Source organism: Nansenia antarctica (genome assembly GCF_963989245.1).
Source record: "Nansenia antarctica genome assembly, chromosome: 11".
NCBI lineage: Eukaryota > Metazoa > Chordata > Actinopteri > Argentiniformes > Microstomatidae > Nansenia > Nansenia antarctica.
This window is the reverse complement of record NC_137681.1, coordinates 9,811,909-9,837,612: the sequence shown is the minus strand read 5'-3', so window position 1 is coordinate 9,837,612 and position 25,704 is coordinate 9,811,909. Positions and strand designations below refer to the sequence as shown.

At 43.3% G+C, this 25,704-nt stretch overlaps 4 protein-coding genes across 4 annotated transcripts; 1 reads left to right on the top strand and 3 right to left on the bottom strand.

Moving 5' to 3' along the window:
* Positions 1-3,519: 3,519 nt before the first annotated feature.
* Positions 3,520-7,349, bottom strand: mmp21 (matrix metallopeptidase 21; the record flags this gene model as incomplete). The annotated part of the gene is made up of 7 exons (XM_080542252.1): positions 3,520-3,825; positions 4,141-4,313; positions 4,775-5,032; positions 5,220-5,361; positions 5,731-5,870; positions 6,023-7,025; positions 7,197-7,349. The coding sequence occupies 7 exons, from the start codon at positions 7,347-7,349 to the stop codon at positions 3,520-3,522; spliced, it is 2,175 nt and encodes a 724-aa protein (XP_080398378.1).
* A 608-nt stretch (positions 7,350-7,957) lies between these two features.
* uros (uroporphyrinogen III synthase) lies at positions 7,958-12,165 on the bottom strand. Its single transcript, XM_080541649.1, has 10 exons — positions 12,149-12,165; positions 10,935-11,021; positions 10,763-10,846; positions 10,566-10,662; positions 10,079-10,153; positions 9,296-9,373; positions 9,113-9,196; positions 8,873-8,958; positions 8,551-8,649; positions 7,958-8,323 (listed from the first exon to the last, which is right to left on the bottom strand). The coding sequence occupies exons 2-10, from the start codon at positions 10,998-11,000 to the stop codon at positions 8,201-8,203; spliced, it is 792 nt and encodes a 263-aa protein (XP_080397775.1). The 5' UTR covers positions 11,001-11,021; positions 12,149-12,165; the 3' UTR covers positions 7,958-8,200.
* A 420-nt stretch (positions 12,166-12,585) lies between these two features.
* Positions 12,586-16,527, top strand: bccip (BRCA2 and CDKN1A interacting protein). Its single transcript, XM_080541500.1, has 7 exons — positions 12,586-12,749; positions 12,986-13,060; positions 13,193-13,273; positions 13,935-14,027; positions 14,152-14,339; positions 15,227-15,395; positions 16,271-16,527. Exons 1-7 carry the CDS (start codon positions 12,597-12,599, stop codon positions 16,439-16,441), a joined length of 930 nt encoding a protein of 309 aa, XP_080397626.1. The 5' UTR covers positions 12,586-12,596; the 3' UTR covers positions 16,442-16,527.
* Positions 16,528-17,096: 569 nt separating this feature from the next.
* dhx32a (DEAH (Asp-Glu-Ala-His) box polypeptide 32a) lies at positions 17,097-25,268 on the bottom strand (the record flags this gene model as incomplete). Its single annotated transcript, XM_080542251.1, has 11 exons — positions 17,097-17,292; positions 17,721-17,911; positions 18,485-18,675; positions 18,792-18,932; positions 19,171-19,362; positions 20,422-20,571; positions 20,803-20,896; positions 21,056-21,292; positions 22,028-22,403; positions 23,289-23,482; positions 25,011-25,268. The coding sequence occupies 11 exons, from the start codon at positions 25,266-25,268 to the stop codon at positions 17,097-17,099; spliced, it is 2,220 nt and encodes a 739-aa protein (XP_080398377.1).
* Between the last annotated feature and the right edge of the window lie 436 nt (positions 25,269-25,704).

Sequence of the window (25,704 nt, the reverse complement as noted above, 5' to 3'; positions counted from 1 at the left end):
TAATAAGATAATGGATTTGTATGCTGTAAATGCCTTGACAGAGAGAGAGACGGTCCTGCAGTGCGAGTGGACTCATCACAATTTTCCTCCACATCCTTTTCTCTGGCTTCACTTACCATGTCATTTTGTAACTCTGCTTGTAATTGATTTCTACTTCAATTTTTATTAATAAACCCTATGAAACGCCTGGAGCGCCATGCCAGTAATCTGAACCCCACCAGGAGCCTAATCTCTCAAGATGAGGTGAATTAATGGGAGAGTACTCAAGTAATGTATTGATTACCGAATCAATGTCTGTTTCTCTGCATCATGCTCAATTTATGGGGGTAAAATGGAACAGGAATAAGAAATAAAATGTATCCCTCTTGTTCAATCTCTTTTGTTCAATCTACATTTTAATGACTTTCTTTCTCAGAGGAATATATACCTAACTTCAACTTTAGAAAGCATATCAACCTTTCAGACAGGGAAAGAAATGGTACCAACTTAACAGTAACAATCTACATTTTCCACCACCTCCATCACCTCCAATCCTTTTTTTTCCTAAAACAGTGGGAGTAGCCCCACGGCTTCGCTGACAAGGGACAGTCGGTGACGAGTAGTACACTGGCTGGGTTTCTGTCAGGATGGTTGTCATGTCTACCGAACCACAAGATGTTCCTTTCTACCTGGGAAGCAGCAGCAGCAGCGGCGGAGCTGGCCTTCTCCAGGTGATTCCTGGGGAATCGGCGGTTGCTTGTCAGTCCTGGTGTGCTCTCTGTATCTTGACTGCCCAGGTAGTCTATCTGATAGGAAGACAAGGCTCCTGCAGTGTCCTCAGCCACACTACCTCCCTTGCTAATGGGCCACAACATCAAGTGTGACTGATTCTTCTGCCTCCCATCATCCAGGAACTTCTTGCGTCCCATTCCCTGTCGGGAGACAGAAACCACTGTAATCATCAACTTATTGGAATACAATACAGACTAGCCTACTGTATGTATTTAACTTTGCAGGCCAATATCACACTCCCATAGACTCATCAGGCTACTTACAATATTAAATATCTCAACACTGTTTCGTAATGCATCACGGTTATCATGGGTTGAATAAGGATATTCTCTTCTTCCTGTTTTCTGACGGAAAAGATAAACATTTTAGAAGGCATACTGTTTTCTTCACTATCATATTTGTTTCACTATTAAAAAGAAGTATGACATAAATAAGTTACACCATGACACTGACAAAATTCTCCTTCCAGGGCTCCAGTACAGCTCAAATACAGCAAGCTATAACACCCACCTCTTCTGCATTTCTCAGGATCAAAGGACATGTCTCTGTATTAAACCTCTGGTTGCATTGGGAGAACATGGAGCCAGAGCTGGTGGTTGTTTTTCTATCATTTGGAATACGTAGTAAACCAATGTGAGGAAACTAGAAGGAAAATGAAGTGATTTTTAATTTGTGCATTTCATTTGTCAAACAACTCAAACACCTGAACCAAGTTGTGACGTTAGAATTATAAGGTTCTATCTAAATTTTTGTCAAAATTGAGTTTTTTTTTACATAATTTGATCCATTAGGTGTTTATTAATGCCTGTGTGGTGTTATTTTTAAAATGTTGACATTTTTGAGTTAGTAATTCATAAAATACAAAGGTTCCATCTCACAAAACATTAATGGAATGTCAAAACTTTGACGCTCAATATCTCTGAACTGCCCTAAACGGAGATAGAACCTTATCATTCTATGCTCACGAAGTTATATTGCTTATTTTAGTAGGCCTACATAGACTACTTGAACTTACATGACATATTCAACTAATTCTGACCAAACAACTTACCAGTGTACCATTCTTCGTGGACGAATGGCGCTTTACACTTGTAGTTACATTCATCGTGGTAAATATTTCTATTTTCCCCCAGTGATTCTCCAAATTTGCAGTACACTGAATTGCACGACCTCACATAAGTTGAACCGAGCCGTAAACAAACTGTCAACACAACTAGTTCGCGATGTAATGTTGTTTGTTATGCGATGATAAATAATGATCTGTAAACTCCTGAGACTTTTCTCGCTCTTGCTGTTTTTGTTTCTATAATTCGATCTAAACGAACTGTCTAACTGGCGTTGAATGTTTGCAACTGAAAATAATAGCATAAACATTTCAACTGAGCTGTGTTGCCCAGTTGCCATAGAGACTAATGAATCAACATTATAGTTTGTGTCAATAGTTTCATTGTGTTCATTCAAATACTTTTTATTAATTAGGTAGACTACCATGAGTTAATTGTAAGTAAAAAAGACATCTATAATATGAATGTATGAATGTATGAATGAATTAATGAATGAATGGTCTTTATTGTCATTAATATAGTACAGGTACCAAACAACGAAATTTGGGAGGGGTGGCTCCCCTGGTGCTAGGAAAAAAATACTAAAAACAAGAAGGGAAAAGAGCTGGTTTACATAAATAAAGGCTATGTACACTATCCACTATACTATACTATACAAATAAAACACTGTACTGTACTCTATGCTATGCTATAAATATCCTAACATTTCCTATCTCTGAACCTTATGTGCCCGAGGGTTGTCATATTGCACATAGTATTATTGCACATTCATTTAAAGTGTCGCAGTTTGCAGGTTTGAAATGTTCACAGTTGTGTTTCAGTGTTGCACTTGATTACAATCTAGTAGCTGCCATCAAATTGTCTAGATTGTCCAGGGCCTAGAACCTAGGTCTTTGCTGTGTTCAGGGCCTGAATGAGTTAATTGTAAGTAAAAAAGACATCTATATTTCCCAAGCAACCACGAGGCTATGTGTGAAACTTAAATCATGACATCCAGACATCATTTCTTGAGAATTACATGACACATACTGTGAGGTTTTCCCCTTTTGGATGGAGCTGCTTTCAGCAGCACCAGTGGTTAGAGACACCCATGAATAAATTGAGGTTGATTGGTTCTTTTGCTTAATCACCTACAGTAATGATTTCATCCCAGGGCCTCTCGAGTCTCGTTTGCACCACTCATTCAGTGACAGATCCCTTACGATTACTGTCATGCCAATCTATGCACTTTAATAACAGCTTCAAGGTATTCATTTAAACCTGCATTGTCAATGTGTGCATGCATATGCGTGCGTGTGGTGGTGTGTGTATGTGCGAGATAGAGAGAGAGAGAGAGAGAGAGAGAGAGAGAGAGAGAGAGAGAGAGAGAGAGAGGCATGAATGAAAGTCAGTAAATAACAAGGTCTTAGGAAAATAAGCTCAAGAGCAGCAGGTATGGACTGTGAAATAGTTTTGTTTCATAATGTGAATTCATAAATATTAAACAGAGAACACATTTCTGCAGCCAACAAAAAGGTGAGAGTGAGGTTTTAGACACAGTATGTGATATCTTTGGAATTAACAATGTGTTTATTTAGTTTCTCAAGTCTAAACTTAGCAGCCATGAACGTTATTCCCAGTCAACTGAAATGTACACTATTCCATAAATGTGAACTCATATAGCCCTCACATGACAGGATCCTCCTCAGCGTGCCACCTTTAGGGCAGTGGGGTGAACATTGCAAATGTCAAACCACTGCTGGTCCACCTCTTTGTGTGGCAGCAGGCTGTTGGGTGGCAGTTTGGACCGACGCCAGCGGTCTCGGCTGCCCACCACCCTCCAGAAGCGCGTGCCCTTGAGCAGGAAGACGGCGTTGTGTGTGTAGGAGAAGTAGGCCGCGTCTAAGTTGCCATCCGGGTGGTCGCCAGTCACTACCGCCGGGAACAACGCTGTGATCCTTTTGGGGAAGCCACGTGCCAAGCTGTTCGCTTTCACATCGAAGGCGTACACCTGTTAGAACAGACGTCCTTATTAAGAAGAACAGCAGGAATTCAACTTATTTCGAAAAGGGAAAATGAGGACAAGATGGTAAATTAGCGATTTTCACTACAAGCAAGATGGAACATAATAAATGTACCGTAACAAACAATCCTGACGGAATTGTTACAGCATGGGCAATATGCTAATTTTACATTTTTCAACAGCTGATTAATGCATTCACTGAGGCTTTTTCCTCTACAATATGCAGCAGGCGACACATGAAGTTAAAAATAACAACTTTTTCAATGCTTCGCAGTGGAAGGAGAGGAATGCATTTCACCATACATTTGTGCCTTTGAAAAAGTAAACGTTGGACTCTCTCCTGTCGTAGAAGGCTGTGTCGACAGGACTGGGCACTCCAGGGAAGCCCTCCGAGATGAGCCTGGGATAGCGCCGTCCCTCGGGGTCCACACTGAACACCTGGTCGTTCTCACTGTCATACCTCCAGTACTGAGTGCCTGTCCACAAGGAGTAGAATAGAGTACTTTATTATCCGTAGGAGACACTGGTGTACCAGAGGGGGGGGGAGCTGCCAGGCCTTCTAGGGCCCAAATCTGGTGCCAGACAATCACCTAAAGTGCACTGGCGGACTCAGGGGGGGGGCAGGGGGGGCGACCGCCCCTCCTGGTGCCCCCACAGTTGAAAAACGTCTCGCTTAAGTGCCCTTTTGAGTGGCAATAATGCCCTTTTGAGTGGCAAAAGTAGAGGATGTGCCCTATTGGCTGCCCTTCCAATGGTCTAAACTTGACCATGTGCACTGATGGGGTCCCATGTTGTGCAGTAGGTGCCCTTTATTTCTTTTCGCCCCTGCCCTTCAAACAGCCTGAGTCCGCCATTGCTAAAGTGTATAGGAAACGTGAATAAATCAGTTTATTTAGATACTCTCTTATTTTTTGAATTTGCTGTAATGACCTTGTACCTTTAAAGAAGTAGACGGCGTCAGTTTTCCTGGACCACACATGAACATGTGCGTCCACGCCGTCCATGGGAATACCGCGCCAGCCGATCTGTACCGCCACAGGATCCCCATAGCGCGTGCGGTTCTTCCTGTTCTCATACATCCAGTACCAGCCGTTTCGCCAGAAGTAGGTGTTGAAGCGGATGACCACTTCACCGTACTGGGTTCTCTCCTTCCTGATCCAGTCGAACACCGTGTTGAATCGACCCTTGCAGTCCCCTGCGAGGGAAAGATGGGCAAATCGAAAAGTAGAGGGTGTGTTTATTTCAACATCTCAACAAGTGTTGTGGGGAGGAGTATATAGAGTAAATGAGAAAGTAAACCAATAAAACTCTAACTCCATTTTCTCCTCTTTGTCCACTAGATTGTGCTTTCTTTTATTAAACCATTCAAGTAGCTCTCCTACCATAAAGGTGCTGTATGGCCTTCCTGTCCATCCAGTCAATCTCAAAGCCTGATTCCTGGGGAAGGTAACTAGGCTGCATGATGGAGCCAGCCCTATAGATGTGTGGCAACCCTAGAACATGGCCGATCTCATGCACGGCCACCTGACAAAATGGGGAATAATACAGTAGCAGTAAGGATTATCAGAATCAGAATCAGAATTGCGAATGAGAATCTAATGTACGGGTACACAACGTATTCTTAGGTTCAGGTTCTTCAACATTGGCATGTCATATAATCTAATCTAGTAATAACTAATAATACAAACATAATAATATCTAAGTAATAACCTCAGATGAGTTACTGTTCCCTCAACCCTAACTAACATTCATGTATCTGTAATCATCTGTCCATATCTGTGTCACTATTTGTAATATTTGCCATTATCCTGTCTTGGTCACAAATATAGAGAAATAACATATGGGTTTTGTCATGGTAATACTCTTAAGCTATGCTCTGTGTGTCTCACTCACTTTGAGGAGGCTGATCCCACTGCCAGCATTGGGTCCAGTGAAATGTTCATCATCATCAAAGTGGATATCTCCTAGGAACCACGCGTGAGCAAATTCACGCCCAGTGCCATCAAACTTCTGGTTGCATCCCAAGTGTCTCCCTGTATAGTTGACACACAGGGAAAGGAAACACATCTTGATGGGTCTCTCTTGAATAACACCAACATTTAATCTTCATCAGGAAAGACACACTCGATAGAGTACAGTCAAGGCAAAAACACACAGGATGTATGTGTTTCGAGATGTGACCCACCTGTCCCAAAGCCCAGTCTGATATCTACATCTTCCAGGGGTGAGCGAATGTCCTCCACAAAGTTTAAAGGAGACACCTCACTCCATATTCTGAAAGCAAGCCTGAAGATGTGTCTCTGGTCCTCAATGGACAGCTGACTGCTGTACCCTTCTCCTATCAGTCTCCACTTGAGGACGGTCTTGGAGAAGGCCATGTGTCCCCCTTCGCCAACGTCTCTCTTCCGCCTCCGCTTGGACACGAGTGTGGCCAGATGACGCTTCTTTTGGAGGAGTGCGGGGCTCCGACGGTGGTTTGGTGTGCCGCTGGCAGTGTCTTTCACTGGATGACTGGATGTGCTGTTCATCTCTGAGCTGTTTATAGCAGTGTTGTTCCCATCGTAATCAACTGTGTAGTAGTAATCGTCTGTGTAATTACTGGTAGTGCCGTTCAAAAAGTCACTGAATGTGTCATTATCATCTGTGTAGTTGCTAATGGCGCTGATCACAGTGTCAATGAATGTGTTGTTGTTATAATAACTGATATTGCCATTATCAGTTTCAGTGTATGTGTCATTGCGATCTGTGTCGTTTCCAGTTGAGCCATGGAAAGCACCAGTGAGTGAGATTTTATTTTCTGAGGTGTCGCTTAGAAAGGTGCTGATCCCAAGTGCTGAGCTTGTGGGGTCGGGTTCTGCCACAGCCTCTGATTCCACAGCATCTGATTCCACCTCCTTATCTGGGACTCCACATCTTGGCTTGTTCATGGCGGCCATGGTGGCGTCATCAAACACACCTGTGACAAGCAGACCTGACACCTTCTGGAACTCTCTGAGAGCTGACACGAACTCTGGGCTCTCGGCGGGACTGCTGGGGTCGTCGCCATCCCCTGAACGTGACTTTGAGGCCCCTTCCTGGATCATGGATAGGAGGTCATCATCAGTAAAGTCTGAAATGTCTGGTTCTTCTTCTTCTTGGAATTCCTCCCAGTTCACTGCTCTGATAAAGCCATATCTGGAGAGAAACAACTGTGGAAAAAGACATTGATAGAATTACCTTTTTTTATATTGAACTTCAGGAAAGAGGGAACATCATTTTTACCATGGTGTTGAATAACTGCACATCATAAGTTCAAGGTCAAAGTAAACGACTGATATTTCACTTTAAAAAAGGCTCTATATACAATACAAACACTGTACCTCTGCTGTGTCTTTGTCGGTTATAAGTTCAGCTTGGTGAGATGCTGGGATCTGTATATCGGAGTGATCCCGACTGTAGAAGAGTTTCTCTGCATCAGCGGAGCTAATGCTCGTCGGAATTAAGAACATTATCAGCTGGATATAAGTCAGCATCGTGGTGGTGTATTTGTGTGAGGATAACGAAATATACGTGCCCTCCTATATACCCCGTTCATAAGCCACGGGACGCCCGTCTAAAGGTAGGCTTTAGGCCCGCATCCTCTGAAGATACCGACATCGCAGATACGGTCAAATACGCCCTCTTGACACACAAAACTAGTCACTCAGGTGCGAAAGGTAAACCATTCTTCTGTACGTGGACTTTAGGCGTACTATAGCCTATAGCTGGTGTTAATAATGCTTTACTGGCCACGCACGAAGACCCTAGGTGTTATTTCAGGTGACGCTTAATTACTTGACTTTCATCCCGAGTGGGGGTGGCCACGCGTGTCCAGAGACACCTGTTTACACCTCCCGAGATTGACCGACACGTGAAAAAACAACAGAAATAAAACTCAACGAACCCTGCGGTCAATGTGATAACATGCAGTCATTGTTGATCTTTTTATTTTCGAAAATAATATGTGCTAAAGACCAATCATCAATCGATCCGAATAATGATAGTTTATTGCAACAATTTAAGTTTCCACAATAGGTAGGCCTGTACAATTACAAGCTCAATTTTGATAAATCACTTCACTTGATACATACATTCAATTCATGTCAACAAAATAGGCTATACATATCATATTATATTCATATACATTAAAATAGCTCAATAGTGCAAGTGTAGGCTACTTATAATAAATATACAGATGGTAACAGAGACCACCATAACTTAAGATGCCACAAATCCAAAAAATAAATCACTCAAGCAAATCCAAAAACTCTAAATCAACAATTCACAGACTGAAGGAGAGAGAATGATGGTGGATGGATTCAGTGTTCAGGTTGGTGTTTTTTAGTCACTGAAGAGCCTTTGCTATTGCTACAGCTAGGTGTTCGGCTGTTGGTTTCTCTGCAGACCCGCTGACGGATAGCCCTTCCTCTGTCATGGCGTCTGCTGTCGTTGGCCCAATCGCTGCAAACTAGACAACAAAACAGCACAACTATTGTAAGCTCTCGCGCCTTAACAATACGGCATCACAAGCTGAAAGAAGATTAAAAGGAAAGACATACAGTATGAGCCAGTTTCGTGATAACTGGCGAATTGCAATTAGAGGAAAATATAGTCTGTAAGTCTAAGTTGCATTGGAAATTCAGGAGAGTGAATTTCTGAATATGATTCATTTTGTGTGAGAGGAGGATACGGTACCTTTATCTGACCAAGCTGGTCACCTGACAGTCTCCGCACCACTCCTAGGCAAAACCTGACTCCTGATGGACTGAAGAAAGCAATGCTTGCTGGAACACCCTGGATATGCACACAAAAAAAGCCTTTATGGTGTGTATATTACTAACATTTTAAACACCTACCAGGTAATAGAGTAGAATAACATTATTTTTCCCCACAGTGTGGCCATCGGTAAGACAGTAAAACACAATAAATACTGGACATTACAAATACAGTTTACATGACAATGTTACGATGTTAGGATAGGATAGTACTAGTGATTCATTTGTGGGGTCGGTCTTACGTGTTCCGTGAAATGGTTCTTCAAATTCTTCTCCAGATCTGGATGTTGATCTGTTTGATAGACAGACAGGGTCTCCAGAGGCACTCCTAGAGATAATGAATAATGAATGTCACCTATGGTAAGACCGTAACTGCCACGGTGTAATTAGTACCGCTCCTACGGGTATTCATCACATTGAATTTGAAAATGTGTAGCAGAAATGGCAAAATCACTACAGACATTGTCAGTATAAACTCTTACCATTTTCCCTCAAAGCTGTAGGCAAAACCTCCCTTTTAATCGAACCGCAGGGGAAAAAAAGTGGTGATATATTGGTGTCCTCTCCTTAAAAAAAAAAAGATTCTGTCAGCTAGCTGATAATGGATAGTTCATAATCATTTTGAATAGATCCAAAGCACATACATATTTGAAAAAGTAAATTACTTTCAAGGATTAAGCGTGAAAGTACATCTGCAGTCCCAGAGTCCTCTCCTAGGGGAACCAGACCTAGATGGGTTTGTACTGTACAAGAAAGCAGACAATATTAGTGGTTAACGTAAGATATACTTTGATGATATCTACTGTTCATTTGGTTTATATAGGACAGTGTGATATGTAAAACTGTACATATGAGTATTCCATTGTTATCATGGAAAATCTCCCAAATTTCGTTGTATGGTACCTGTACTATATCAATGACAATAAAGACCATTCATTCATTCATTCATTCATTCATTCATGGTACACGTGCATCAACATCCTATAGTACATATCCATTTAAACTGCATTGGTACAAGTAATAACAGTACAATAGGATTAGATGAAATCGCAACAACGCACAGCCTTGTTATTTCCCTCAATTTAGCAGTGGCACAGAGATTAGTGAGGTGCTGGAGACAAGACAGTGATGAGTGCACCTGCCTTTTCTCTAAAGACAGACAGGCTTTGCTAGATATTTGACAGTAAACTGTCACTTGTGGAAAACCAATTGCCAGGTGAATCCAGGCCGGTCGTTGACACATTGCTGTGACATCCAGGTGCCTGCCTCGCACACTGCTTCAATTAGCATCTCATTAGCCAATGTACAGCAATGACCTGTGAGTAATACAAAGGAGACGCACCACTATGGAGACTTTAAAGGATTTTACTAACTGAAAGTACTAAAATAGTGAACATCTATGTACGCATATGCATGTTTGCAAAGGTGGTTTCCGTTTATTTACCCACCTAACAGTGCAGTAGCTTTCCCAACGACGTAGATGGACTTTGCATTCCATTTGTCTTTGATGGTAGTGCTCCACTCTGTAGAGAACATCAATAATGTAAAAAGTATAATGTCAATTCTCTACAGTAACTTACTCTCACGCAGGGGCAACGACTACTGCATGAATAATAAAAGAAATATCATTTCCAAAGGTCAATACGCTTGAGCATGTGTAAAAGTTGAATGTTTTGAATGGATTTTGTTGTTTGAAGTAGTAAATTTGACATTACATTATCTTTGGCACAGCCAGACAAAAGAAAGTAAGGTCACTACTGACCTCTACTGGATATATTCAGCCATTGCAACTTTTTTAAAATACAGTTGCCCCACAAATGAACCCAATTTCAATCCAGTAAGCATACAGATATTGAATTGAATGACAATACCATCATGCTGAAGCAGCATAAGCTAAATTGCAGTACTACATCTGAATTCAAAACATCAACTCACCTTCCCTTCTTTCATCCGCGTCTAGACACATTTTTACAGCATCCACTGCTCTTGGACTTGTGAAGATGAGCCCACCATGTTTGTCTGGTTGAAATAGCTAGAATGAACAGCAGTGATTATGCATGGAACTAAACATACAGTAAACAAAAACAATAAAACACTCATGGAAGACACTTAACAATAGAAACAGTACTTACCTTGTCAGACAAGGTGTTCAAAGACACAAACTTAAAAGACAGCACAGGAATTAAGGTTGCTTTGTGGCCATGCGATGCCAGCTCCTGTAAATTCAATGTAAAGACAATGTGTCAACAATACAGTGAGTATCATGGCTACAAATTGGATGTATGACACTTGATATGCTGCTACCTTGATGTAAGGATCAGGTCCTTCTCCATCTCCTTCCCTTGGCTCTTTCAGGAGCAGCACATGCATCGTGATAGCAGACTCAAAACCCTGTGGAAGACAAGGAATTAATTGCTCTTTCTGCCAGAGTTAATGAAGACGCGAATGCAAATAATACCCTCTAAGCTAATGCAGTTTCATCCAAACAGGCAAGCTGCATTAACTGACAATGTAATGCTTGGCATAAGAGAGGATGGAGGTGTGGGAGCTCAGCTACACCCACTGGCTGTCATATGGTAGCTACTGATAACAGGGCTGTTGAGTCATCATTCAACTACTAGTTTCATATCTGGCTAATTACCATCCCACCATGAATGGATGAATGAATGAATGAATGAATGAATGAATGGTCTTTATTGTCATTGATATAGTACAGGTACCATACAACGAAATCTGGGAGGGGGGGGGGGGCTCCCCTGGTGCTAGGAAAAAATAATATATATATTTTTACTAAAAACAAGAAGGGAAAAGAGCTGCATCCCACAGAAAATAATTGAGCTAGCCAGAACAGCCATCTAAGACCAAGGTCTGACTGATTAACAACAGACAGATCTCTGCTAGCTAATAACAAATCATTGTGTTTGAGTCAAGCTTCACAACATATCCAAAGCGACTTACAACAAACACATGTAACTAAGTAAGTGAATCATCTTCTATCAGTCATGGCAAGAACATGCAATCTATGCTCGGGCATGCATGGGACATTGGTAGTCGTAATGCTGGAAGAAGGAAGAACAACATTACTCTTGGCCAGTTGGAGTATGCATGCATAAACTGCATGCTTCATAAACCAATGTCAGATTAGCTTGCAAATAGCTTGTTGCAGAATAGCTAGTACTGTAAGCAAACGAACACAGGGCTCTCAAGTCTCACGCATTGGGCGTGAGACACACGCATTTCAACCCGTTCACACGCTGCATTTCAACCCTTGTGTCTCACGCCCAATGCGTGAGACTTGAGAGCCCTGCTAACATAATAATGTTACTGTAGTTCGCAATACGGAGCTGTCACGACTCGTGAGCCAAGGCAACACAGCGCTTCGTGTGCTAACCCTCAAATGGTAAAAGCTGCACAGGTAAAAATGTGTCATGCTTAAATGTCAATCTTCCTACATTTCTTCTTTTCAACAAACAACAAATCAAGAGAACTGGAGGAAATCATAAAAACGTAAACACTACCTCCTCGAGCTCCTCCAGCTGGGTTCATGGCTACCGCTAAAAGAGGAGAAACAGGGGTGTTACACTATTAGGCCTATTTTCCTACGTCTTTCTGGAATCATACCAATACATCTAACATGTAGGGGAGGAATAAAACCATGTATATATAAATCATTACAAATAAAAAATCCCCAAGACGATACCGTAACTTCGTTTTTATTTTTTATACTATTTTTTGGCCCCCACTTCATGAGAATGGTCTATTCCATTCCCCTTCTTCCTGGCGTGTGGGAAATAGGACGCCATTGTGGCTCACGCGGTCTCATTGGACCACAGCGACCAATGAGCCATAATGGCGGCTCATGCACATCAGTTTCGCGCCTCGCTTAAGACCCTCCCACCTCTTTTTGCTACAACTAAACTGTAACCATGGCCACGCCCCCTGTCCCTTCGTGTACACGTGGTGTGGATGTTTGGCAGCATGGCTTCCTCAGCGAAGAGACGAGCGGTGGGTTTTGGTGTAAATCCCGAGGAAAGTGAGGAGAACAGCTCCGACGAGGGCCTGGAGGACGATAGCTTGTCAGGAGAGGACAGCGATGCCTCAGAAGAAGAGATCAACGAGGTACGTGGCCAAATATTTACGTATGTCGCTACTTTCATGGCCTAGATTTAAGCTAGGAAGCTAACTAGCTTTGGCTAAACTCAGCTGTCACCTGCTAAAATTCGCCTTGGACAAATCGGGTCATTCCGCTAGCTAGCAGCTAATCGTGGGCACATACTGTGAACGATCGCGCATTGCTTTGTTTTACGATAATAAGTCTAACTATGAAATGTCATCATATGTTCGATTGGTAACAGGAGATCATCGTGGACTTCGAGGCCCATACCATCACACACAATGACTACAACGGGGTCAAGAAACTCCTGCAACAGGTGTGGTGTACTTTGGTTTTTTCCCCTGTATGTTTCTGTAATATCAATTGTGTTAGTCCCAGAGTTATTCATGGTTTGATATGTATGTAACCCACCTCACTAACGCCTCTTAATGTTTTTGTTTCCATGCAGCTGTTCTTGAAGGCTCATGTCAACACGTCAGAGTTGACCGACATCCTTATCCAACAGAATCATGTTGGAAGTGTCATCAGGGTAAGTTACACATTGCACAACCATACAACATGTCCAAGACCAGCACTAACGCTACCTGTTACTATTATTAATACTATTATTATTATAATTATTAATAATAATATTATTATTATTATTATTATTATGTACGCTGATACCGGTTGTTAAGTCGTGACGTGTTTCCGGGTCCAAAGTTGGCTGAGGCGCTGTCTTCCGAAATGCTGAAATAATAATAATAATACATTATATTTATATAGCGCTTTTCCGAGGCTCAAATACCCTGACAATATGGAGAAAACGGGAAAGTGCTGTGTCCCTTGTTGTATGAATAGATCCGAGTCTAAAAAACGATTAAACTGTCATTCTACCGCTGTAGTACACTGGTATTCTGGTGCGGAGAATTTCTGGTTTGGACCCGGAAATGGCTAAACGTCACTTTTGACGTCAGACTTAACAACCGGCTAGTGTATAGATGATTAACTTATTTTAGACAAATGTACTTATTTTCAGTCACACTGGATAAAGTGTCTGCTAAATGACGTAAATATAATCATGTAAACGATTGACATTTGATTATACAAAGGATATGTAGGACCTCCCGGACCCACGTCTAATGGCGAACATTCCTTATGAACTGCTACAGATCTTATTCAATTGCATAATGTCTCCCACTGTGTTTCAGCAAGCAGAGGTGCCAGAGGACAGTGACAATGAGGGCGATCCAGCAGATGAAGTGTTTGGTTTCATCAGTATGCTGAATCTCACAGAGAGAAAGGTAAATACACTTACTCTGAGCCATAAAACAACTTCTGTTCAACCGATGTGATGTCATGCGTTAAGAATTGGCATACAGTACATTGAGACTTTGTGTGTGTGTGTGTGTGAATGGTGGTTTGCAGGGTGTCCAGTGTATTGAGGAGGTGAAGGACATGGTCCTGGCTCAGTGTGAGAAGAGTTGCCCCCACAGTGTTACAGAGCAGCTGGAGAAGGCCCTGGAAGACACTAGCAAGTCCGTGGGGCTGCTGCTGAGTGAACGCTTCATCAACGTGCCCCCACAGATCGCCCTGCCCCTGCACAAGCAGCTCCTGTGAGTCCCACCCCCTATCCCGCCTGTACATTGTGGTCCCGTGTGCCTCAGTTGGTAGAGCATGGTGGGTTCTATTCCCTCTGCAACCATATGTAAAAAAAAAATGTATGCACTCATTGTACCGTTAAGTTGGCTTGAATAACATCGTCTGCTAAACGGCGTATATTATCCCGTCTGTACACCGCGAGTGCCAGCACCGCAAGACAGGCTCTCAGATTACTGAAGCCCCAGGGATGCTTGTCTATTGTGTTCCCTGTCAGCACCACTGCATTGTGGGTGTGCTTCTGTATGAACCCCCTGTAATCATGGTGATTTAATGGATCGCTTTGCTACCTGTTGTTTGAGCAGAGCAGGCTGGTTTTACAGTACAGTATGGGACTTGTTAAGTCTCTTTGTTTTTGTATTGAACCATGATACAAGAATCTTCTGATATGAATGAATGAATGTTATAACCATGTATTGCCATGCATAATACCTTCTCCATGATTGTAAGTAGGGAGTACTTCTGCCATGCAATTATGTTATTACCGCTTGCCTCTGATATAGGTCACACACACCTATATCACATAGACAGTGTAATCTACTAAACATCAATATTGCCAACAAACTAATACTGGCTTTAAATGACTAAATAATTAAATTATGATTATATAATGATTGGAGCACTTTGAGCTGCAACGTTTGCAGGAAAAGCGCTATACAAGTAAAAGTTATTATTATTATTATCAATGACACTTTTTTTGCATGAGCAACCTACGGCCTTGTAAGGTCATCATGGGATTGGAATCATAAAGCTGAGTTTTCACTGATCAGATTAGAATATGACTGTTAGTGGTGGTGTGTTCTGTTGTCTTAGTGATGGTGTGTTCTGTTGTCTTTCCACCCAGAGAGGAAATGGCAGAAGCTCAGAGGACGAATAAGCCGAGCGGGAGGTGTCACTACTGTCTGATGATCAGCAAGACCTGCAAGGAGCCCTCCAAGAGCACCCCAGCCAGAGGAGCACCACCTAAAGACGAGATGATGTTTGTCAATGCAGAGGAGGAGTTCTTCTACGAGGTCCGTAACAGTCAATTGGCCTATCGCTAAGCCATGCTCCAAAATAGAAATTGTCCAATCATATCACAGCAAAAGTCACTACAGGCCGAAAACTCGGACAAACAACTCGCTAATATCTGATGGTGAAAAGCTTCTAGACAAAATATTATTGTTATCTTTAAAAAACATTACTATTAAGCAAGTCCATTACTTGCTGTGGTAAATCAGAAATGTTCAAACTCCCGCCATTGTAAGTCATTGAATGTCATTCAGTCACGGTCGGTCAGTCAGTCACTGTCAGTGAAGCGTTGTTTGTTTGTCCAGGTTTTCAAAGGGAGCGTGGCTTAGCGATAAGTCAATTGGCTCTAAGAAACAACTATCCCACACGATTGCGCCACAAGAAACACAGACGTTAGGAGGATATTTCTAAATTACGGATGTCACCACATAATATGTGCTAATAGTTTATGTGCTAATAGTGTTTTAGCCTGTAATATCATTGGAACTCTTCTCACCACATAAAACTAGTGTGCTAGTAGTATGTGCTAATAGTTTGTGCTAATAGTGTTTTAGCCTGTAATATCATTGGAACTCTTAAAAGCAGGCACTGCAGGAAATGGCATAGAGGGTATGATCCAGTCTGATCCAGCTCTCCCGGCGGCCATACAAACTGCTTGACTTTCTTCAAGTAATAGCAGGGTTTCTATGCAAACATTTCCTAGACCTGGAAAGTTTGGGTAAACACAAACAGTTGATAGTCTGGAAAAATACCTGATTTCATATCTATGCCATATGAATAATTTTCAGAATTGAATTATATGACAGTACTGTCAGTTGTATTGCAAGATTGCCTGAATTGTATCTTCGTTGCTTGTTCCCGATTGTCCCCAATACAGCAAGCAACGCTGAAGTTCCACTATTCCGTCCAGGATGAGACAGACTCGTGCTTGAGCGGGAGGTGGTCCTTTGACGACGTGCCTATGAAGCCCTTCCGTACGGTCATGCTGATCCCGGCTGACAGGATGCCTGCCATCATGGACAAGCTCAAAGAATACCTCACTGTTTGAACCTCCCAATAAACTCACATAAACACAGTACAGCTGCAGTCTTCAGCTCTTTTGGATTTGTTTTGAAATGGACCCTTTACTTACTTGTATGACGTTCATTCATTCAGTACATGCCATGTATTGTAAAGGTTCCCTTCAGCCCTATGGCTTTTGAGATGCTCCATCATCTTAGCAGTTTCTGGAATGTTCATGATTTGTATTCATAAAACCAATCACAGGCAATGTTCATATTGCAAAGAAACTGTATTTACATTTCAGATGAATATCAGCATCAATTGATGTATAAACATTTTCACATCTTATTACAAACATTAAGTAGTCATCATTTCTACACAAAGAATATTGTAAATATTACAAGGTTATTAAACAACTGACAAAATTAAAGTTTCCAAAACCACATTGTCTTGTCAATCTTGTGTTGGAATATCAAAAAGTTAACCAATCTTTGTTGAATACCCTCATACAAAATGGACAGCACTGTAATATGTCGAATGACAACAGGGCGCTCTCACCACATGACTGAAGAATAAAGATGTCTGAAGAAAACTTAACAAGCAGGTCACCTATTTGGCAATTCATCTAACCAAGAGTTCTCAAACAGTCATTTACAGTATATAAGGACAGCTGTGGTAAAGTGCATCATTCTAAGTGAAGCTCACTGAAGTACACATCTATCATAAGACTGTACAGCTGTGCAGTCCTTGGTGGCTTCAGTGTTGATCGTCGGGGTCTTCTGCTTCTTGTTTTTACAATTTCCAGATCCAACACGATCCAGGATGTGTTGCAGTATGTCTCTGCTCTCACTAGGGGGCAGATTGTAGAAGAAGTACTGTGGGGCCATCTGAATGAACCTAGACAGAAAACAGACGGACCATTAAATTCCTCATATACTTGACTTCCTGTCCTCTTATATACTTGACTTCCTGGAATTCCTCTTATATACATATATATATATATATATATATACACAGTATTATACTCTCAAAATGCAATTCATAATCTACTTAGTCGGAAAAAAAGACCAAATCCTCAGATTGATCTCTAATCTTTTTTTCTTTCCGGTAAATATTTGTACTACAGGATTACCCATTTTCAATCCTAAACAAATGTGACTTGACATACATCCAGTACAACAAAAACAACGTCTGTGTCTTGTTTTACGGAGGGGAACATCCAGAAAATAACACCCAGTTTGTATGCTGTGTGTGTGATCTCCAGGCAGATCCCAACCACAACTGGCACTGATCAAATGAAGACTAAAGGGTTGTAGCAGACTTACACTTCAGGGGAGATCTCAGAGACAGTTCTGATGCAGTTGTTGTCAGAGAGGGTGTACTCGTGGAACAGCACCCACTCGGGCAGTCCCAGGTTGTGTGACTTGGCCCCATAACTGGAAAAAGGGTGCATCTGAGCCATGTGCTTGTGGGTCAACATGAAGTAGTTTCCTGACCCGTCCACATCTCTGGCAATCTGAAACAAGGCAAGAGAAGGAACAAGTATCGCTATATTGTATTGATGGGTGGACTATAATCAGGATTAATATCAATACACATTCATCCAGCACTCGAGTTGAGGGGGGATGAGGGGGGATGGCATCCCCCCTGAAATAAAAACGGTCAACATCATCCCTCTTCTAAAACTGCCATCCCTTATGTCATTTTATCAATGAACGTGGTATTACTGCTATTTCAACATTTAGTTTTGAGCATATTGAGTAAAATACTGTGGGCTAGGGGGCACGCACACATGCAATTACAATGTACATCGTACATTACACACGCTTTGGAGATGCTAAAATTGTCCCCATATGATAAAATCCACCATCCCCCCTGATTTTCTTTTACAACTTGAGTAATTGAATTAAGAGTACTGCATACATCCATAATAGTCATACACATGATAGACAATACCAGTTACTTTTATTGGAAGGTGAGGCACGACACACTGTTAAAAAAGAGTTGTGTATTTATTGTCTATTAAATCAAAGCTTTGAACGACTGTAAGACAATCACTACTTGTACTTGTTTCCAGTGCTCCACACACCTGCATGAAAAAGCCTGCCAGCAGAGCTCTCTTGATGTTGTGGCTGTTTGTCTTGGTGCCAAACGAGGGCTCTGAGATGGGCAGCTCAATTCTCCTCAGGATGTCCGTCAATTCTGACCGTATGGCGTCGGCCGTCTGCAGTGCATGGTGGTTTAGAAAATAGTCCTGGCACCATTTCTCAACACTGAAGTCTGGTGAAAAAACAACAAAACAATAAACACTTTCAGAGGGCACAACGGCATCATGTACTTTAAATAAGGTGATGTAGGACTACCATTAAAATATGAATTCAGTGGATGACACTTACATGGCTCTCTCTGGCTGTGTTTGAAAGCAGTATAGATGTTTATAAGTGTAAAGTGGTCACCCTCGGGGTGCTGGAATTTTCGGTGGCATTGTGTTGCTTCATGGGCCATGCTAACGGTCGGCTCCAGGAAGCAGCTTGGTGCTAAAACAGACAGAATCAGAGATCATTTACAGCAAGCTACTCTCACTATATACCATCAGCCTCAGTGTCTGGGAGAAATAGTACCTTGTAACCTGTCTATAACTGCAAATCAGTGACTACTTCCATATGCTGAATTTAGGAAATGGTTTGATTATAAATCCAAATGTTAGGAGGATTACACATTCTAGGATATGGAATAAATAAGAAAACGGGCAAAAATCGGGACCAAAATGCATACCTGATAGCATAGCAGCAATGGTCACTACCTCGCTCACACAGTCAAACTCGCACGCCGCTACCAGAGCCTTGGCCATCTGTGGATCCAAAGGGAACTCCGAGATGATAATCCCAATCTCAGACAGGTTTCCATCGTCATCCAAGGCTGCAAGGTAATCCAGCTCCTCCAGAGCCTGCATCAGACCCTCTGGATCTGGGTGGGAAACAGCAGAGGGGAATAGACTGAGCAAAGCTCCTGTGACATGTTAAGAAAGACCCAGCGGCTTAGCGAATATAAGCTTTTGATGACGATCCTATAGTATCTTCTCATATACACCTACATTGTCTGATACAATCAAACATCCACTCATTATCAGTGCCTTGTTCAATTAAAACCACACACACTCAGTTGGATGTGGAGTAGACACACACCTGTTCCTGTGGGCCTTATATTTTTTTTATTAAGCAACATTTTTATTCTACTCCCCAAAAGAGCGCCGGCTCCAGGTTCAGACAGAAATGGGTTACTGTACCGTTGGACACTGTACTTCCTCTTCATTGTGTCGGTGCTGGCCTAACGAGACACATTGTGTAATCACTAACGAGCTGGCCTTGTTACTCTGTCCTCTGCTCTTCCCATGCAGGAGAGGGGGGGGGAGCTGAGGCTCCAGACAATGGCTACTGGCAGGCTACTGTCAGCTCCACTCAAACATGGCTCACTGGGTCCAAACAGCCCAGCACAGCTCCATCTGCACGCCCTTACACACCATCCAGGAGCCGGGCCAACAAACCCTGTCCTCTGCGCCAAGTCTTCTTCTACAGTACTCCTGTCCTACCAGTGGAGGCTGGTGGAGGTAGAAATATCGGAGGACGGGGCCATTGTAACGCATGGAACGGAATGTTTGACAGTATGTACTATTGTACATGTCCTACAATTCCCATGTCCTACAATACCCATGTCCCACAGCACCCATGTCCTCCAATACCCATGTCCCACAATATCCATGTCCTCCAATACCCATGTCCTCCAATACCCATGTCCTCCAATACCCATGTCCTCCAATACCCATGTCCTCCAATACCCATGTCCTACAATACCCATGTCCCACAGCACCCATGTTCTACAACACCCATGTCCTCTTCTACAGTCTTACTGATTACTATATCATATGGGGAGGCTAGTTAGCTGACATATTAAACATCTATCCAGGTGTTGTGAGATCTGTCAAGGGCAGCTGCAATATAGTGGGGCGTGAAAGCCTGACAGGCTGACCTGGTCTGTTGATGAAGTCACAGTGGCCCAGGCCCGCTATCTCCATCCTCTTGAGGAAGAGCACGGTGGACGTGATGTTGGACTCCAGGATCTGAGGGGGGGTCTCCGCGGGTAGCTCTCTCTCCTCTGGGTACAAGCAAAAACATTTCCCTGGAAAAGAGAAACCAGACACAACACAAGCTCACTGAACACGAGGGTTGAATAAGTGTGACACATACAATGAATAACACATAGCCTTTAACATTGCGAGGTTACATCTCACATTATCAAACTACAAAATGTGGTCAACAAATCATACAAGCCATTTCAAGGAGGTGGAATTTCAGTATTCAATTTGCTCCTGGTCCCACCAAGGTTCCCCTAGGGAAGTAGTAAGCCTACCTGTTGGTCCAGTAAGCTGCTTACGGATGTCTGCTTGACATCTGCTGATGGGTTGCATCACTTCAGAGTTAGCCCTTATCCTTGGGTTGTATACCTGGTAGAAAAAAAAATCGCCACATTTTCATCAACTGGACTACTAACTAGCATAGTTCACATCCTACAGTCAGAGTAATCATCACACACAGACTAACAAAAAGACATTCATAGAATCACTTCTGTCGCCTGTTGTTGTTGTTGTTATTATTATACTTACAAATCTTTTCTCAACGCCCGCGTCGATGACAAAGTTGATTGAGTCCACAGACCAGAACATGTCTTCTCCCCGTCGGCAAGACAGGAAGACCCTCCTACCCTTGCCCGTCTCCTCAGTCAGGACAGGGAGGGTCCCAGCACTCTTCCCCAGGCATAGGGCCACTGGCACCAGCGGCCCCAGGTCAGCCCCCAGCCTGGTGCCCTCTCTCTGGAGGATGCTGCAGGCATAGTCGATCTCCTGTGGGCAGAGGAACACATGATGAGTGGTGGGGGACAGCATCATACCCCACCCCACCCCCAACAAGACTCAAGTCCCCATCGACGCACCTATAATAGGAGTTTTTTACTTTAAAAAAGGTTTCGCTGACATTAGTTCGCATTTCATGCATCACATTGCATGCCCACACAGAGGACATTACAGATCTTAACACTATGATGATTTATTGTACTGTTCTCCATTCATAAAGAACTCAGATGACAGATGAAGACAGATAACTCTGCTGACGGTGGAACCGGCCAACTGTGTTCTTTCGGGCACGTTCTGGAGTGTTTTACCGTTGTTCCGTAAACTTGGGATGTCACTTGTGCTCTAACGACACATCTGTCACAAAACCCGTCAATGAAAACGCTGAGTCGACTTCTCTTATCAAACCTCGGCGTTGCAAACTCATTGTCATGCAAAGAGAGGGGGACAACAGCCTTTTAAAAACACATGTTGTCATTGTCATCACAGAGCAAGCCGCCACCGCAGTCCGACTAGCGAAAAAACAAATAAAAGCAGTCACAAACAAAACAATGGCAGATGTTTGCCGGGTCAAACGGAACATCGCTTTGCCAACTGGATTCTCTAATCACAAGTATGCATAAAAGCCAACGTTCAGTTCATATAATTAAAAAAAGTCATTGACAAGGCTATGATGGGAAGCCTTCATCACTTGCTCACAAACATCACAGACAAACACCATGATCTCACCTGAGCTGAGGCCAAAAAGACAGCGATGTCCCCCTCCTCCCTGGTGCGGTGGATCTCCAGCACCAGCCTCAGCGCCGAGTAGAAGTAGTCCTTGTGGCTGCTGTTGCTGTAGACCACCTCGGCGGGACGGAGGGTCTCCAGACAGATGAGCGGGACGCTGACGCCGTAGTGGGACAGCAGCTTGTCCGTCATGGGGGGGACGGTGAGGACCACCACCCTGAGCTCGGGCCTCTGCAGCAGGATGTCCTTCAGCAGGCCCAGCAGGATGTCCGTGGAGACGGTCCTCTCGTGGGCCTGGTCGATGACGATGGCGCCGTAGTGCTCCAGCAGGGGGTCCGACATCATCTCCCTCAGGAGCATGTCGTCCGTGCAGTACCTGGACCAGCAGGACCACGTTGGAGTTAATGCCTTAGGTGACGTCACCACCAGTATCTCAATACCGTTCAGAAAGCACAGCTCAGCGCACCTTCACACGTTTATGAGGCCGGGTAGAACACGCACACAATACCGCGCCAAAAAGTAGAATGGTATCATAATACCATTAGCATAAAGGAGGCCACTACCATGGACGACTTGGGACATAAAAATCTGGTTTACCCAAGAACATGTTTGAATGAGAAACACAATATAAAGGGCTTTGTTATATAAATATGGGTGTGGTTGTACGGGCCTAGTGACAGTATTGGTACATTATGCGGTGTGATTAATGTGGTGATTTGTTTGAGGAAATAGATTTGAGGAAATAAGACCTTCCTCCAGACAATGTGTCTGGCCTCATTGTCACCATCAGACTGCCGGCTGAGGCCACAGATATGCTTAAATTGCAACACACATGCACACACACACGCACACGCACACGCACACGCACACACACACACACACACACACACACACAGCTTGTCTATCATTGTGACAGCTCCCCCAGAGTGGGTCCAGAATGTGTGGGTAGTAGTAGTAGCAGTGAGTGATGTGTGTGAAACCAAGTGTAGGAGGATCAGAGGCGGCATAGATAAGAGAGAAAGAGACAGAGGCTAGTATGTGTGACAGACAAGCGTTTGATAGATCCGAATGTTTCGTTGTGTTGAGTGTCGCTCGGAGTGTGGTTTGCTGTGCAAGCGAACTGCCGCTATGTGCAACCCTCACTGTAACAGAAGCACATGACATGTGTGCCACAGCCGGGCCTATGATGTGGGTCTATTACACTACAGACCTAAAGCGAGCTGAGCCAAGCCAAGCTGTACAGAGTGTGTGTGACGCAGACCTGAGCACCGTGTCGTTGGAGCAGCAGGTCTCCAGAGGGATGGTGTATCCCACTTCATGGCCGATGTTGACGTCCATCTCGTCGGCCACGCGCAGGGCCAGGTCCACGGCCTGCTGTCTGTGGATCTGGGTGCACACCACCATGCCATGCCGGTACTGCGCCGACAGGCAGAACTCTGCACACCACTGAGGAATCTGCAACCCAGCGTAGAGCCATTCAGATCGTTCCCCAAAGCACCATGCATGCTAGTGTGAACGCCATCAGGGCTCAAATGGGATTTACATAATGAATCCTATTTTTATAACGTCAACAAATAATGAATAGCGGGGGCATTGTAAGAACACAATGCCGCATTTTGACACGCATAATCAGACGACTTGGGGATGGACTGAAATACACAAAACACAAGACGCGTGTGGGTGGCAAAGCAGTGTAAACAAATCAACGTGACAGTGACAGTACAGGCGACGAGAGAGAGAGAGATCCTACGGTATTATATTCATAATGCAAAAGTGCTTAGGCAAGCATGTGTCAGCTCCAGTGGATAAGGGCTTAGCTGCGGGAGGTCCCTCTAAGTCCCGTGCTACTCGGCCAACAGCTGGACCTTTTGTGCTGGCCGGCCGTCGGGCGTGCCAAAGCGTGGCCCCGGCCTCGCCCCCCGGCCCCCCAGGCCTAGCCCGCCACACAGGCCCCCCGCTCCAGCATCTGCTGAGCTAGCTGGCGCTGCTCATTCACAGCCTCACACTCGCTGCTCTGTTGGCTGGGAGGCTGTGTGTCACAACGCCCCAAACAAGAATAAAATGACATTACATTTATAGGGTTTTTCCAGAATGCTCTTAGGGCGATTGTGGTTTTAGGATCTAACTCTAACTGCTTCTGTGGGAAAGTGATCCCTATGGAATAAATGGAGTTTATTCAACACCGCTTCATCACATGCTGATGATGGAGTCTGCCAAGACCAATGTCCTAAAAAAAAAGAGTAGATACCACCAGTACACAACCGCTTGAATGAATAGCCATCTTTGACATGAAGGACATTTGATCAAATCATGCGCCACAACCATCGAAATTAAATTAGAGGGTCTGGTCAATAATACCTATCTATTCATAGACTGAATGGACAACTGGGTTGGGTTGGCTTGAGAATGTGTACAACAAACTGATAAGGACGAATTACTTAGTCTATTGGGTTATGCACTGGAATTTGGTAGAAATCAAAGCCCTCAAACTAGGTCACCATACAAAGGAGGTGATTCTGTGTAATATTCAAAGGCCTGTTGATTCAGTGTCTAAAAAATGGCTGATGGTAAAAGCCTATCAGGTTCCCAGTAACTATTTTAGGAGTACCTCAAGAAAGGCTGACCTTACCATTCACGGGATGGCTTTGGGCAGTTTTATGACAAGACACCTAGCAGTTGAATTTCACTTCAGAGTAGGAGTCTATTGATTCAAAAATACACCAGCAGCATTGCATTGCATGAAAGAATATTTCCAATGCAACAGTGCAAATGCAAATATGCATGCCTTGGCAGGACTAGCTATCTCAATGTAGCCAGAGATCAGATGTCCACCTCTCTACACCAATCAATAAACATAATGGTTATTCTTTATGAATGCTTGATACGTTGTGAAAATAACAAATAACAAATAAAAAAGTCAGAGAGAATGCAGTACCATTGTAGAACTATGATCCTAAGAATGTCCCTATAAGAAGAACCTCACCTGTGTACTTTTCCCAGTTTTTGTTGTACCGGACACAAAAACAAGTTGATTGTGGACCAAAGTGTCAACAAATTCACCTCTGGCTTTCCAAACCGGGAGAGACTTTCTCTCTTTCAGCAACGTGTAGTAGCGAGAAGAAAAAGGCAATCCATCGAATTGATTCAGCTCCAGATCATCCCCAAAGCCAAACGGTTCATCTGGACATTCTGCCGTTTCGGAGCACGTCTCCTGATCTGATGAATTATTTTCCTCCGACATGATAATGATTGAAAGACTCGTCGAAAAGCCCGGAACGTCTTGGCAACAATATCATCAAAACCATAGAGAATTAGGTGATCCAAAAATCAACACAAAACAAAAGCACCGTTGCTTTCTCTCTTATCTCCCAGGTGCGCACTGAAATAAAAGTTTGATTTAAAACAAATCCGCCCGCAACTTTTTTTGTTGCCAATTCTAAACAATACGTTCGGTTCAATCAAAACCTCAATATTTCAAATGAATTATATTATTCCTGACCCAAGCGCACTGTTGCGTTGTGGTGACTGGCTTGGTTATACACACGTGTGATGATTCGCATAGGCGCGCATGATCTGCTCTGGAGCGCTCCCGAACCTGATCACGTGACTACTAATTAATCCAATAAATAATCTAATTTAAAATTGAGTGACGGTCAGAAAAAGAACGATCCATGCGT

Bases quoted from the DNA above. Each gene is read 5' to 3' on its own strand.
- uros (XM_080541649.1), bottom strand. From the start codon at position 11,000: ATGCATGTGCTGCTCCTGAAAGAGCCAAGGGAAGGAGATGGAGAAGGA. The intron at 9,374-10,078 runs GTGGGTAAATAA...TTTCTTGTACAG, and splicing joins GAAAGCTACTGCACTGTTAG to TACAAACCCATCTAGGTCTG. The intron at 8,324-8,550 runs GTACCGTATCCT...TTTGTTGTCTAG, and splicing joins ACCAGCTTGGTCAGATAAAG to TTTGCAGCGATTGGGCCAAC.
- bccip (XM_080541500.1), top strand. From the start codon at position 12,597: ATGTTTGGCAGCATGGCTTCCTCAGCGAAGAGACGAGCGGTGGGTTTT. The intron at 13,274-13,934 runs GTAAGTTACACA...ACTGTGTTTCAG, and splicing joins ATGTTGGAAGTGTCATCAGG to CAAGCAGAGGTGCCAGAGGA. The intron at 15,396-16,270 runs GTCCGTAACAGT...TCCCCAATACAG, and splicing joins AGGAGGAGTTCTTCTACGAG to CAAGCAACGCTGAAGTTCCA.